The sequence below is a fragment of the Nicotiana sylvestris genome, chromosome 9, assembly GCF_000393655.2.
Source record: "Nicotiana sylvestris chromosome 9, ASM39365v2, whole genome shotgun sequence".
Classification (NCBI taxonomy): domain Eukaryota; kingdom Viridiplantae; phylum Streptophyta; class Magnoliopsida; order Solanales; family Solanaceae; genus Nicotiana; species Nicotiana sylvestris.
Genome location: NC_091065.1, coordinates 59,923,253 through 59,938,729, shown reverse-complemented (window position 1 = coordinate 59,938,729; position 15,477 = coordinate 59,923,253). Strand labels below are relative to the sequence as shown.

At 37.5% G+C, this 15,477-nt stretch overlaps 1 protein-coding gene across 1 annotated transcript; it reads left to right on the top strand.

Annotated features, from left to right (window-relative positions):
- Window positions 1–13,586: 13,586 nt before the first annotated feature.
- On the top strand, window positions 13,587–14,567 carry LOC104250166 (uncharacterized). The gene is made up of 2 exons (XM_070157266.1): window positions 13,587–14,063; window positions 14,166–14,567. Exons 1-2 carry the CDS (start codon window positions 13,587–13,589, stop codon window positions 14,565–14,567), a joined length of 879 nt encoding a protein of 292 aa, XP_070013367.1.
- The last annotated feature ends 910 nt before the right edge of the window (window positions 14,568–15,477 follow it).

Sequence of the window (15,477 nt, the reverse complement as noted above, 5' to 3'; positions counted from 1 at the left end):
AGGGTGTTATGAGGTTTGGTAAGAAGGACAAGTTGAGCCCTCGGTTTATTTGGTCGTTTGAGGTGCTTCAGAGGATTGGGGAGGTGGCCTATGAGCTTGCCTTGCCACCTAGCTTGTCAGGTGTACATCCAATATTTCATGTTTCTATGCTCTGGAAGTATATCGGATCCATCTTATCTCTTGCATTTCAACACGGTTCAATTAGATGGTGATTTGACTTATGATGTGGAGCCAGTGGCTATTTTGGAGCGGCAGGTCCAAAAGTTGAGATCAAAGGATATAGCTTCAATGAAAGTATAGTAGAAAGGTCAGCCCGTGGAGGAGGCTACTTGGGAAACCAAGCGGGATATGCGGAGCCGATATCCACACTTATTAGAGACTTCAAGTATGATTTTAGACCCATTCGAGGACGAATGTTTGTTTAGGAGGGGGAGGATGTAACAAACCGGCTGGTTGTTTCGAGAGTTATAACCCCGTTTCCAATTTTTCTGCTTCATTTGTTTTCTTCAGCTGTATTATGTCTTACTGGGTCAGTTGGTTCGGGTCCGGAGTGGTCTTGGAGTGAATTGAGACACTTAGTCTCTTTTGTAAAGGCTTAAGTTGGGAAAGTTGACCGGATATTGACTTATGTGTAAACGATCTTGGATGTGAATTTTGTTGGTTCTGTTAGCTCCTTTAGGTTATTTTGGACTTAGGAGCGCATCCAGAATGTGATTTGGAGGCCCGTGGTAGAATTAGGCTTGAATTGACGAAAGTTATAATTTTGGCTATTTTGATCGGCAGTGCAAATTTTGATATCGAGGTCAGAATGGAATTCTGGAAGTTTGAATAGGTTCATGTTGTTATTTTTGACTTGTGTGAAATATTTGAGGTCATTCGGACGTGGTTTAGCAGGTTTCGGCATCGTTTGTGGAATTCGGCAGTTTAGAAGTTCTTAGACTTGAATCCGAGTGTAATTCTATTTTTTTATGATAGTTTGAGTGATTTGAAGGTTCAACTAAGTTCATATGATGTTTTTGGATATGTTGGTATGTTTGGTTGAGGTCCCACGGGCCTCGGGGTGATTTCGGGTAGCGATCGGAGAGTTTGGAGTTGAAAAAATGCAGCTGAAACTGTTGTTGTTGGTGTTTCCACACCTGCGGAGTAAGAACCGCAGGTGCGAGGTTCGTATAAGTGGATTTGAGGTGCAGGTGCGCAGTTGGATTGCAGGTGTGGCTTGGTCCCCGCATCTGTGATGACCGCAGATGCGGTTGTTGATCGCAGAAGCGGAGTCAGATTGGTTAATGAAATTCCACATAAGTGTAGCCCTCTTCCCAGATGCGGAAATGGGACCGTGGGTGTGGTTTTGATGGGCAAAAAAACCCCAGCTCGAGGTTTTTTTCTCCATTGTCAATTTTGGATTTGAGGATCTAGGGAGAGAGGCGATATTTTGAAGGATTTCAAGGAGAAACATTGGGGTAAGTGATTCTAACCTATAATGGTATAAATTTCATGAATCTATGGCATTATTCATCATCTAATTGGGGATTTGAGCTAGAAATTTGGGAATTTAGGGCTTGAAAATTGGAGAGTTTATTTTGAGGGTTTGAGAGACCAAATGAGATCGAATTTTGATAAAATTGGTAAGGTTAGACTCGTGAGTGAATGGGCTTTTTGGGTTTTGTAGCTTTTGCCGGATTTCGAGATGTGGGTTCGGTGGCCGGATTTGAGTGAATTTCGGGATTTGGCCTATAATTTGGTATTTTCTTGTGGAATTGGTCCCTTTAGCCTATATTGATCATATTGTATTGTTTGTGGCTAGATTTTGGATGTTTGGAGGCTGATTTGAGAGGAAAAGGCATTGCGGAGTCGGATTTTGGCTTGGTTGAGGTAAGTAACACTTTCAAACTTGGTTCTGAGGGTTTAAAACCCCGAACTACGTGTTATATGGTTAGTATTGAGGTGATGCACATGCAATGTGACGGGCATGCGGGCGTGCACCGTGAGAATCATGACCCGGTTCATTCTATGACACCCTTTAATGACTCTTCCTTGTTGATATCTATGTTTCCATTAGGTGCTAAAGTAATTGAGCTGTAAAGCATGCTAGATATCATGTTAGGTCTTCACGCCGATACCGTTAGGACCCCTAGTGGTCGTTTCTTGCTTTCATATCGCTGATTTCACTGTTAATTGTACTCAGTCATATTCATGCATTTTATATCATATCTCAGTCTCAGTTATTAATATTGGCAAAGCATATCATTGTTTCCGGGCTAGTTTCCATGACATTGTGAGCCCGTGAGTGAGACTGAAAAGTGATGACTGAGTGAGGCCGAGATCCTGATTATGAGTGACAGTTATGGGGTGGAGTTGCATACCGTAGCAATTTTATTAATTATGATAGCACTTGGGCCGTAGAAGCCCCTCCGGAGTCCGCACACCCACAGTGGGCGCAGATGATGTTATTAAGGAATGGATTTCCCTGGACATGGATTTGTCCGAAGTATTGATATCTGGAGATGGATTTCTCCCCAGGGTTGGATTACCCTTGTTCCTCGGTACCGGGTGACTTATAGTTAGTGGTGAGTATGTTCCAGGATGGATTTCCCAGGGCCGGATGGCCATATACGGTACCGAGTGGTTAAGTATTTATATATACCTGGAGATGGATTTCTGCACAGGGTTGGATTTTCCTTTTTCCTCGATACTGAGTGACTTGCTGTCAGTGTTGTATATGTTTCGTGATGTATTTCCCAGGGCCGAATGGCCATATCCAGTACCGATTGGTTGAGTACTTGAGAGTGGAAGTACACTGTGCATTTCATACAGTCGGTGCATTGGCATGTAGAGGCAGTTGAGTTATATATATTTTAAGATGTTCAGAACTATATTTACCTTATCATTTTGAGATGTCTATTTAACTGAAAGCATGCCTATATTTCAGTACATCGCTTCTATTATATCTGTTGAGGTTGAGTTTGTCACTACCATTCAGTCCATAGTTTAGACTCGTTACTTACTGAATTGGTGTACTCACGTTACCCCCTGCACCTTGTATACAGATCCAGGTATCTCTGGGCATGGTAGCGGCTACTGATATTTTCTATTGCTGATCATTAGAGTTAGTAAAGTAGCTGCATGACGACTGCAGCCCTGCTTTCTTCTTCTCTATCTTCCCCGTAGTTGTATTTTGAATTTTTCCTAGACTCTGTTAGTCTTATTATTATCAGAACAGTTTATAGTAGTTTCTCATGACTCAGTGACACCCCGGTGTTTGGGGCTTCCACATTTCTATCTTTGAGTTCAACTCTTATTTTTCTTTTATGAAAATCTACTAAATATGACATCTTTTGGCATAACTTTTAATGAATTATGTAGTATTGTGGAAGTCGGCTGGCCCAATACTATTGATATGCGCCATCACAACAGGTTTGAGTTTAGGGTCGTGACAGCCTAGGGCCCCAAGTCTGGGAATTTGTGCTAGCACTAAAATGAGAAGGTTGTTTTATTTAGTCCGACACATACCTAACACTTGTAAAAGATTCCCAAACCTAAATTTCCAAGGAGTTCGACAATTGGAGGCACAAAACACAAACGTGGAGCAACTTTGAAGTAAGGATGATCGAGTTCTCTTCCTTTCATATTCTCTCCTCGTAATTTTATTTTTCTAAATAGTTAATTAATTAGTATTATGACTATGCGTGGTTAAGTTCTCTGTTTCTAAGTTTGTGGTTAGCTATGAGTACTAATGTTTAACAGTTATTTCTCCTTTAATGCAAATTTCTATAATAGTATGGTTTTTCTTTAACTCTATGCGTAATTACTTGATTGTCTAGTCACAATTAAGTTCTATCAATAATTTAGGCTATGCATGAGAAAGTCATTTTTAGATTAGAGATGAGTTAAAGAAAGTTAGATCTTATCCCTAGGATTAGGATGCGGATTCGTGGTTAGGATATCAATATACCTAGTCACCTCACTTAATTATATACTGCGACTGTAATGCATTCTTGGTAGATTAATTCTACGGGAATATAGAAATTAAACTATCCTAAGTAGGAAAGTAATACTGCGGGGAAATACTACGAGTAAATTTAATCTGGTTAATTAGAAACCATGGGTAATTCGAGATAAAGAGGAATAACTAAGACTCAATAGGATTGGTGAATCCACCACAACCCTATAATACTCATCTCTATCGAATTAAATTCATAGATAATAATTTTTCAGTGTTGTAGTATTATTGCTTATTTAATTTTTACTATAATAAATTAGTGTAAAAAACTCAATTTGGTGAACTTCAATAGATAATGCATTTTAGTTGAATTAAGTTACTATATTACTTGTTGGCCATATATACTTGTTTTTGCATTTGGGAGCAACAAGTTTCTGGTGTCATTGACGGAAACTTCAAAATTAAATACATTACTAGATTTAGCTTTAATTACTTATTTAGTCGAGTCTAATATTTTTTTGATTAAATGTCTACTTTTATGGTATTTTGCTTGAATGCGATGAGTTAGGAGCCAAGACAGACTTGAATACTTTGACCTAGAACATGAGAGAATATTTCGCAAGAGGTTGAGGGAAGCAAATGACATTCATGCACTCACTCTACTACCTATTGAAATGGCAGATGCATAAACACTGGTTGTACATGAGGTGACTCACACTATTCTTGTTTTCTCTATTGGAAGAGGCCAAGAAGTGGATAAAAGCTGAACCAGCTAACTCTATCACATCGTGAAATAATTTTTCTTGCAAGTTCTTGACAAGTTTCTTCCCATCTAGTAAGACTGCAAATATCTAAAGTTAAATAGTTACTTTTAAATAGAGAGAGGTTTAGTCCCTATATTCATCTCGGGAATGATTCTATTTGGGACTATCCACAACGTAACTAGACTAATAAGGTATTAACTCACACTTCTATCAAGGGTCTTCATCCTAAGACAAAAATAGTGGTAAATGCTTCAACATGTGGTCCACTATTCAAAAATAGTTTTTATGAGATCTACGCATCATGAATAAGTTCTCTAAGAGAAATATACACTGGCATGGAGAAGTAGGTAGACACACAGTTCATAAGGCCATCGGTGTACTTGAGTTGAATGTCGTATCAACACTATCAGTACAAATGGTTTCTTTGGGAAACTAATATAATAAGATAACTATGGTTCTGAACAAAAAACTATTTTCGCAAGCACAACAGATTCAACATGTACAACATGTGCAGTCATTCTACAAAGTCTATAGAGAAGGCCACAAGGGTGGTCTTTGCCCAGCAAATCTAGAAGCAGTCTATTTTGCGGATAATGCTAATATAGGTAAAGAAAATCAATATTGAAATACTTATAATCCCTATTGAAGGAACCATCTAAAAATTTTATGGGGTGAAAATCAGGGGATTCAAAACTAGTTCAGATCATAAGGTCAACAAACCCAATGGATAATTTGAGGATATGCTCAAGAGGATTATGACTGATAATCGGAATTAGGCTATCTCTATTCTAAATGGGATAATTTCATAGCGCCCAAATAATCCGACCAGCTGTGGCACTCCATAGTGACATAGAGCCTAATCTTAGGCTCCTGTCTATGTTGTGACATTGATAAATGGGAGAGTTAGAAAAAGTCTCATCCAAGAAGAGAAAGCAAATGACCTTTGACAAGAAACGAGCTACAACGAAAACTAAACCAAAAAGTGCAAAGGAACCAGAGAAGTTAGAGAAATGGGTCATAACAAAGCCACCATAACTTATAGTGGCCAAGTCACAACCTCCTTTCCTTAAAAAATTGCAAAACTTGAAAGATAATACATCATACAAGAAGTTCTTGGATATTTTGAAGCAGGAATAGATTACCATTACATTGGTGGAAACTAAGTATACCAAGGAGATTGTGGCGAGTAAGCGCAAGTTGACTAAGTTCGAAACTATGGCACCCAGATAAGACTGTAGTTTAATATTCAGAGCAAGCTATCTCTTAAAATGAAAGATCTAGGGAGTTTCACTGTCCAGATTATATTAATAAGCATACGGTTTGTACAGTGCGTGATCTTGGGGCAAGCATCAACTTGATGTCCATATTCGTGTTTCAATAGTTAGGTTTGGGAGATCCTTGCTCCACTATGGAGATTTTAAAATTGTTAGAGAGATCTCTAGCTAGTCCCGAGAGTATGATTAAAGATGTGCTGGTCCAAGTAGGATCATTTACATTCCCAACTAATTTCATCATCTTAGATTACGAGTCTAATCAGGAAGTCCCATCTATTTTGAGTTAACCGTTTCTAGCCATGGGCCGAGCAATTATTGATGTTTGCAAGGCCAAACGACTATGAAAGTGGTGATAAAGTAGAGGTTTTTAATGTGTTAGAGCACTCAAGTTACCAGCTCGCTATGAAGACTTCGCCATGATTTTTGTTATAGAGGGCAATACTAACAGTATGGTGCCATACATGATCTTAGAAGACCCCTTAGAAAGATCTTTATTAGGTAATGAAGAGGAGAACGAACATGAGTTAGTGGACAAGTCCTTAACATGACATGTTAGTATATTCACGGGTTAGGAAAGTTTGAGGAGAATGATAGACCATTAACACTGACACCACCCTTCACCATCACACTTGCTCTATGCTTACTTGTCTAATTCTAAAACTTTATCGGTTATAATTTCATCTAGGCTATTTCATATGTGACAAGACAAGTTGTTGCGAGTACTTAGAAAGAATAAACGATCCATAAGGTGGACCATTGTAGATATTACAGGAATCAGTCCATCATTCTGCATACATGAATTTTCCAGAAGATGGACACCAATCAAATGTTGAGCAGTAAAGAAGGTTGAATCCTATCATGAAAGAAGTACTAAAAAGGAAATTACCAAGTGGCTTGATGCTGCAATTATTTTTTCAATCTAGGATAGTAATTGGGTGAGTCCAGTGCTCTATGTGACTAAGGAATGTGGAATTAGGATTGTAGAGAACGAGCAGAATGAGTTAATACCCACTAGAACAGTGATGGATTGGAGGGTATGTATCGATTATAGAAAGCTCAATAAGGCTACGTGAAAGGATAACATTCCCCTTCTTTTTATTGATTAGATCTTTGACACGCTAGTAGGACACGAATATTATTTTTTCCTTGATAGTTATTCGGGTCACAATAAAATTGTCATAGCCCCAGAAGATCAGGAGAAAATAATATTCATATGCCCTTTATGGTACTTTTGCATTCAAGAGGATATCGTCCGGATTATGCAATACACCAACCACAGTTTAGAGGTGAATGATGGTCATTTTCAATGATTTAGTGAAATAATTTATAAAGGTATTCATGGATGACCTTTTGGTATTTGGGTCAATGATGATTGCTTGAGGAAATTAACTATGGTACTAGTATGGTGTGAAGAATTTACTTTTAGAAAAGTATCACTTTATGGTGCAAGACGACATTGTTTTGGGTCATAGAGTTTCGAAATAAGGGACTGAAGTAGACAAGATGAAGGTGGAGGTAGTTGAGAGACTTCCACCTCCCACCTCTATGAAGGGTGTTCGTATATTTCTAGAACATACATGTTTTTCTATGTATTTTATTAAAAAACTTTTCTAAAATTGCTACTCAATTATGTATGTTACTGGAAAAAGATTTAGCGTCAATTTTGACGAAGCTTATCCCGAAGCATTCGAAGAGCTAAGAAATTGATTGTTGGTTGCACCAATAATCATAGCACCAGATTGGTCCTTATCGTTGGAGCTAATGCATGACACAACTAATCTTACTATTAGAGCAGTGTTGGGCTAAAAAAAGGATAAAGTATTACACTCCATATATGCCACGACCCAAAATTTGCCTAGTCATGATGACACCTAACCCAACCCGATAGGTAAGCCAAATACAGTCAACACAACTCAACTCGAGTAATAAGAGATAATGGATAATATAATTGAACTTTCTATACAAATCCCAAGGACTGGTAGTACAAATCATGAGCTTCTATGACCTAGAATTTACAAAAGCTGATGTGAAATAAATACGTCATTTGCTTAAAGTTTACATAAATATATTAGCAAAATCTAAATCTACCAAGGACAAGTAGCAGCTATAACTGGAATGCAGGTACATCTTTAATGCCAGCTCCCGCCATACACAATAACTCCAACTTCAATAATCTGCACGCAAGGTACAGAAGTGTAGTACGAGTACAACTGACCCCATGTAACCATTAAGTATATTGTCTAACCTCGTTGAAGTAGTAATGAAGCTTTTAGTTAAGAGATACTCACTGTCACAACCTGCGCAATACACTAGCAATAAAAATAGTTTTAGAACATAACACATAAGAGTACAAGAAAATACTATGCGAGGCAGTAAATGATTACTAGAAAAAATTACGGTAGTAAATGAATTACTTTCATAGTGTGATAAATGTACTCAAGATATTAAATAAGATGGCACAGCAACACCCTTCGTGCCTTTATCTCATCCTCACCAAATATATGAATACAAGTCAAATAAATTGGCATGACGGCATCCTTCGTGCATTTATCTCTTCCTCAGCGAGCATACGTGTAATAGCACCAACTAGGAGAAATAAATGCCAATAACAATAACGATAAAGGGGGAGATACACAGGTAGCAATAACGAGCAACGCAGTGCATATAGGCAACAGTAACAAACTAGATAGAAGGCATAAAAGTAATGATAGCATTTAAGATAAAGGAACATAAAGTTCACTAGCTAATATAGTAGAAGGCTTAGATGTAGATATAACAAACATGAAGGAAAGCATGATCTTTAGAAGCTAAACAAATAGAAGGCATGGATAACTAACATGGTAGAAGGCTTGTACGAAAGTGAAACAAATAAGTAACAACATAGATGTAGATATGAAAAATAAGAAGGAAAGCATGATATTTGAAAGTTAAACAAATAGAAGGCATGGACAACACAACAATTATTGAGATAGAAGACAAAGACAGAACAATAACAATAAGTCACATAGAATACATAGGTGCAACAGTACAACTCAAGTTAAAGGTATAAATGTATACACGTGGAAAAGATATCACCACTTAATGTATTTATTTCATCCTCGCCTGCACGGAAACACCCTTCGTGCCATGAACACTTGATAATATAAAAATATGATATTGTAAACGAAATGGTACGGTATCAACCTTCGTGCTTTTACTCACATCCTCACATGATAATGTTAATGAAATGGAACGACATCACCCTTCATGCTTTTACTCTCATCCTCACATGATAATGTAAATAAAATGGAACGACATCAGCCTTCGTGATTTTACTCTCTTCCTCACCAATCACAAGTATAACAATAAAAGCAAGTTATGAAGCATAAATAACATTAAGGAGAATGATTAAGCGAATATTTCAAATGAACATAAATCACATCTTTCAAGTCAGTAACAACCAACAAACCTCAAGAACCTCATTGTTCAATTACCTCAACCAATCTCAAAAAAGAATGATCATAAACTCAAGTATAGAACCCAATATCTCATGAATGATGGTCATATCGAGGTATTTGTGATTAAGTATATTGATGACCGAATTTAGTACATTAATAGTTTCACAAAAATCTATCAAATTTTAATCAAGTTTCAACAAGCTAAATCGTGATTTCTTGCATTTAACTTCATATCCATATAAATCTATAAATCAAGTAAAATGTGAAGCAAGAAGGTCACATATTCTAACAAGGCACAAAGGATCATATAATATACCCCCAAGCATGATTAACCCTGGCACATGCATATACGTTCGTCACCCCCGCATATAGCAAACAATATCAATTAATAGGAAAAATTATACCAACAAAGTTAGGCAAGACACTTATCTTAAACAAGCTAAATCGATATACTAGAAGTACCATCCCACTCAAATCGACCTCCAAATAGCTCGAAATTAGCCAAAAGAAACTCAAAATCCTCAAATAATAGCATAGGAAGCAAACAAAAATGATAAAGGTCGAATCTTTATACATTTACTCAAAGTCAACCCAAAAGTCAAACTCAGGCCCTCACCTCGGAACCCGACAAAACTCATTAAAGTCGACAACCCATTCAATTATGAGTCCAAACATACTAATTTCACTCAATTCCAACTCCGAATCGATGTTCAAAACTCAAACTTTTTACTTTAGGAAAGTTTAGACAACAACCCCCAATTTCTCTTTAAAATTCATAATCTAAATGCCAAAACCGAAGATAGATTCATGAAATATTATCAAAACTGAGTATAAAATACTTATCTTAATCCATGTGATAAAAATACTCTTTTAAATTGCCCAAATCCGAGCTCCAAATCCTTATGAGAAAATGTGACTAAATTTCGAAATAAATAAAAAATTGCAGCAGTTGTTATAGCTCGAATAAGATCTTAGATGACCCCAAAACTCATGTTTGATAAGCCAAACATAATTCTTACGAGATTACACCCAAGATAGTCTTTTGAATCACCTAATTTGGCCTTAAAATGAGGGAGATATGATATTTTGAAGTTTTAAAGGAAGTCCGAAAATTTAAAAGATAAAAATGATATTTTCGTAATTACTTTGCACCAGAAAATCAGCAACAAAAGAATCTTTGTTTTAGCACCCAAAACTCATTCGAACCTCCCGGACACAAAATATATATGCTTTTCAATCGTAAAATATGCTATGAACTTGCTCGCGCACTCAAAGCACCGAAAAGAGGTCACGTTGACCCGATATTGACCATGGTCAAACTTCAAATCCTTAACTTAAGTAGTTTCTCAACAAATAATTCAAAAAATACCCGAGACCCTCTGGACCCCATTCAATAATACCAACATGTAGAAATACATTATTCAAACTTTTGCAAAGCCTCAAAACACCCATGGGAACATCACAACAAAGAATCGAGGCACAAACCGAATAGAATTTCTCTTAAGTTGTTAAACCTTCATTCTTTCAAAAGAGTAGCCAAATCACACTTAAACACTTCAGATTACTTTCAAATTTTGTACACAAATTCAGTTCAACTATATAGACCTATCCAAAGTCTCGGAATACCAATTAGTATCCAATAAGATCAAAGTCAACTCTTGGTCAAACTTCTGAACTCTTAAGTTCTTCAAATTGCCAACTTTCGACAAATAGTGCTGAATCCTTCTAGAAACCTCGAAAATAGAATCCGAACATACGTACAAGTCCAAAATCATTATACGAACCTATCATAACCATAAAAACTGAATTCCGAGTCCATTTACCCAAAAGTCAAACCTTGGTCAACTCTACCAAATTAAAGCTTCCAAATCGAGAGTCATTCTTCCAAATCAATCCCGAACCGCTTGAAAACTAAAATTGACCATACACATAAGACATAATATATCATATGAAGCTATTCAAAGTCTCAAACCAATGAACAGAATACTAGAGCTCAATACGACTGATCGGACCATTATATTCACTTGTACTTAAACATACGTTCGTCCTCGAAATTGCCAAGAATCATTCCAAAGCCATCAAATCACTGTGAAAACTCACCATTGACAAACCCGGGTGTGATCCCACATCACCCCAATTCATATAAGCCTGTCAACACAACATAACTGAAGATCATTACTTCAACCTTAGTCCGTAAACCTTAGAACCAAATTTTCAACATCCGAAAATCCTTACAAGACCCGAATCTCGCATCTACACACTGTATAAGTCTGATCAAGTTGTATCAAGTTATAACCATAGCCCATGATGTAATCACATGATATACCATATAACCCGCATATTCATGGCAATAATTTCTGATCACAATAGCTGCTCAAAAGACAAATCTGATACTGGTAGTACACCTCATATCAAATAAAACCTCATGCAAAACCTTTGTACATTGCCGATGATGAACAAAATAGACAAAACTCATAACCACTCATCATATCAACAAGTCAATAAACTCTGATGGGCTTAAGGTCTTTTAATCTATATTTTGATGATCTAATAAACTTTCTGTATGGAACCAGATAAAAGACCAAGAATAATAGTAAAACGTCAGGGGGAACATATGGTAAACATATGTGAGTAAGGGTATAAAGTCAGGGGGAATCTGTGGTCTCCTGTTATTCAATCTGGTTCTCTAAACTCTAACTCCTTGTTTTTAATATTATGTTTGTCATCATCAAAAAGGGGGAAATTGATAGGATTGATATGTTTTCAATATATTTGCTTTGTGTTTTGATGATCTAACAAACTTAATGTCAAGAACCAGATACGGAACTGACTCACTTGGATTACACTGCATCTAACGGATTCCAGCCAAATGTGAACTTGCTACAGCTCCAGGAGGTAGGAACCCAAATAAGGACCTGATACTCTTGTGGGTTCCTTATGGCAGTACAAAGTGGACACAGCTGGAAACGAAGATTCAGCCACACTGCACTGTTTCCAACGCCCACTCATTCTCTGACCAACTAAAGTGCTAACATCACTTCAAGTGATGTGATCAAGGTGTACCTACAATGAGTCTATACAAAGCATCATTCAATTTACTCAACTAAAGACAATCTGGGCGGTGTGCACAAGAACCAGATTAGGAACCTGATCCCTTGGTATTTCTTTGATAGAAGTCCAAGTCAACTGTACAGCTGGAACGCAACTGAGTGACTGATCGCAACTGTACAAAGAGGAACACAACAGGGACCTGGTCCCTTAGGGTTCTCTAACAGAAGTACAAGTCAATTACAGTTGGAAATCAATTGCAGAAAGTGACAGGCTGCAACAGTGCAACAGTCACTTCCCATTGAGATTGGACATCACTAAGGATGTCTTATGTAGTATAAACCTTATGCAAGGCACAAGTTTCAGGTTCCAACACTTGCAAACACAGAAAACGAAAATTCTCTCAAGTGCTCAAGAACCTCTCTAAAAAACAAAGCTGTTGCAACCTCAAGGACATGATCCGTAATTGATGATATCCTAAGTCCTTAGGGTTGTTGAGTCTTTGTTATGTGTTCTTCATTGTAACTCCTATCCAGCTTTCTAAGAAGCGTTGATTAGGTTGAGTCATAAGCAAAAAGCTTTTGTAACCGTAGTGTGACAAAGTGGCTTGTGGTGGAAATATTACAAGTTAGTCAAAGCCTTTATAACCGTAGTGTGACAAAGTGGCTTGTGGTGGAAATACCACAAGTTAGTCAAATTCTTTGTAACTAGGATAGTTATAGAGTGGCTTGTAATAAGAGCATCACAAGTTAGTTGAAGTCTTTGCAATAGGGTTACTGTAAAGTGGCTTGTAATAGGGAGATTGCAAGTTAGTGAAGTTAAAAGCCTAGAGGTGTAGGTCATGGTTTTTTGATCCCCCTGTATGAGATTTTTCCACGTAAAAATCCTCTGCCTTATTTACATTTAGCTTTACTAGCATTCACAGCAGAACTTCACAAAGGACCAGGTACTCCACTATTTGGTGGACTCACACAGACTTAGAACTATACCAAACTGATATAGGACTATATCCCTATACAGTTTGGTTCATCAGTATTTTCAAAGGAAATACATAGATAAACCATTTCTCTATACAGTCTGGTGGATGGACAGTTTCTAACAAGTGGTATCAGAGCAAGTTCCTCCTATGAGGCTAACACCTAGGAAGGATCCTAATGCTGCTCCACCAACTCTTGAAAAGAGAAAACCAAAGAAGGAAAAGAATCGGGTACTCAAAGCGGATAACCATGATTCAAGTGAAGAAGATAGTGACATGGCTTACCTAACCAAAAGGTTTCAAAAGATGGTCAGAAAAAATGGAGAAATGTTGAAAAGGGGCAGCTCTAACAAATCAAAGAACAATAATCTTTGTTACAAGTATGGAAAGGCTGGACACTTCATGAAAAATTGTCCTCTATTGAAGCAAGAATTCTCCAAGAACTTCAAGAGAAAAAGATCAGCTGACAATGTGGTAAAACGGGCTTTTGCATCTGGTAAGTCTAAAGATGAAACTGATACTGGTGATAGCTCCATGATGGCAAGTGAAGGCAAGGAAAATGAATATGAATCAACCTTTGCGTTGATGGCACAACCAGATGATGATGAAGACGATGACAACAAAGAGGTAAATTTCTAGAATGTTTAGAGAAATCTGAAATCCTATTCTCGAAGAAAACTCATGTCTTTAGCTAATGTATTAATCAATGCCTTTCATAGCTTTGTGGAGGATAGAGATTCTTTGACCTTAGAATTAGCAGAATCTAAACAAACTAGAGACGACTTAATGGCTGTAGTTTCTAACCATAAGAAACCCATTGAAATTTTCAGAAAAGAAAAGAATGATCTTTTGGCAGAAATTACAGACCTAAGGGAAACAATAGTGAAACCTGAGATTAAGTCAAAACCTGAAAATTTTGGAAAAGGAAAGGAGAGAGCCAGTGAGGAACACATTAGGCTTGAAAATGAGTTAAAAGCTGCTAGAACTAGGATATGTGGTGAATTCGAGAAAAATAGGCAACTTCAAGATGAATTGAAGAAAGTAAAAAGGGATCTTGAGAAATATCTCAAGTGGACCTGGTCCTCAGATGCTGTCACTGCCATGTACTTCAACAATAGTGGAAACAGGTAGGGAATCGAGTTCTAAAAGTAGAAAACTCTTTATAACCCTCACAGCAAGTACATCACAATTCCTGATAACTGGCTGTGTACCCACTGTGGGAACAATGGGCACTTCAAAGAAAATTTCTAGGGCAGGGCTCAATCTGTTCAAAAAAACAAAGTGTTTGCTGACAAAGTAACTACTAACAGGGGACCAGGTACCGCTCGCAAGAAACCAATGTTGCCTGCATGGACTAGAAAAACCCTTATCCATCCCTTCTATCATAATAAGGGACCCAAACTAGTTTGGATTCCTAAATCTAACCCATAATTTAGATGTGCAGGCAATAATGGGAGGAAGCGGACTGCAATGGATCATGGATAGTAGATGCTCAAAGCACATGAATGGAAATACCATGGATTATCTCTTATTGAAAGCCCTGCAAGGTAGGGATGTACCCTTAGGAAAATGGAAAGAAGGGGTACATTCTAGGTATGGGGAAGAAAACAAGGTAGAAGTTTATGTCTAAGCTGGTAATATGAGCTGCTTGAATGCAGTTGATAATGATTCGAAGACTTGGCATAAAGGATTAGGGGGATACAAGTTTCTCACTTATGGAATATTGATGAAAAATGACATGGTCCATGGTCTGTCAAATTCAAAGTTCGAAGAACATGGAGCATGCAATTTCTATGGGACTACTTAGCAGGAGTGAAAAGAGGCGCATGATCAGACCTCTCCTGAATAAACCCCCTATGAGTTTCTAACTGGAAGGAAACCTAAGCTAACTCATCTGAGAACCTTTGGATGAAAATGCTGAGCTTTTATGTTCTCAACAACGGAAAGGATCAGCTTGGGAAGTTTGATGCAAAAAGTGATGAAGGAATCCTTTAAGGATACTCCCCTCAAAGCAAAGTCCCAACACATTGTGTGGAAGGAA

Excerpts from the sequence above, each read along its gene's own strand:
- LOC104250166 (XM_070157266.1), top strand. The coding sequence starts at position 13,587 with ATGAGGCTAACACCTAGGAAGGATCCTAATGCTGCTCCACCAACTCTT. Across the intron at positions 14,064-14,165 it reads AAGACGATGACAACAAAGAG|GATAGAGATTCTTTGACCTT; the intron begins GTAAATTTCTAG and ends AGCTTTGTGGAG.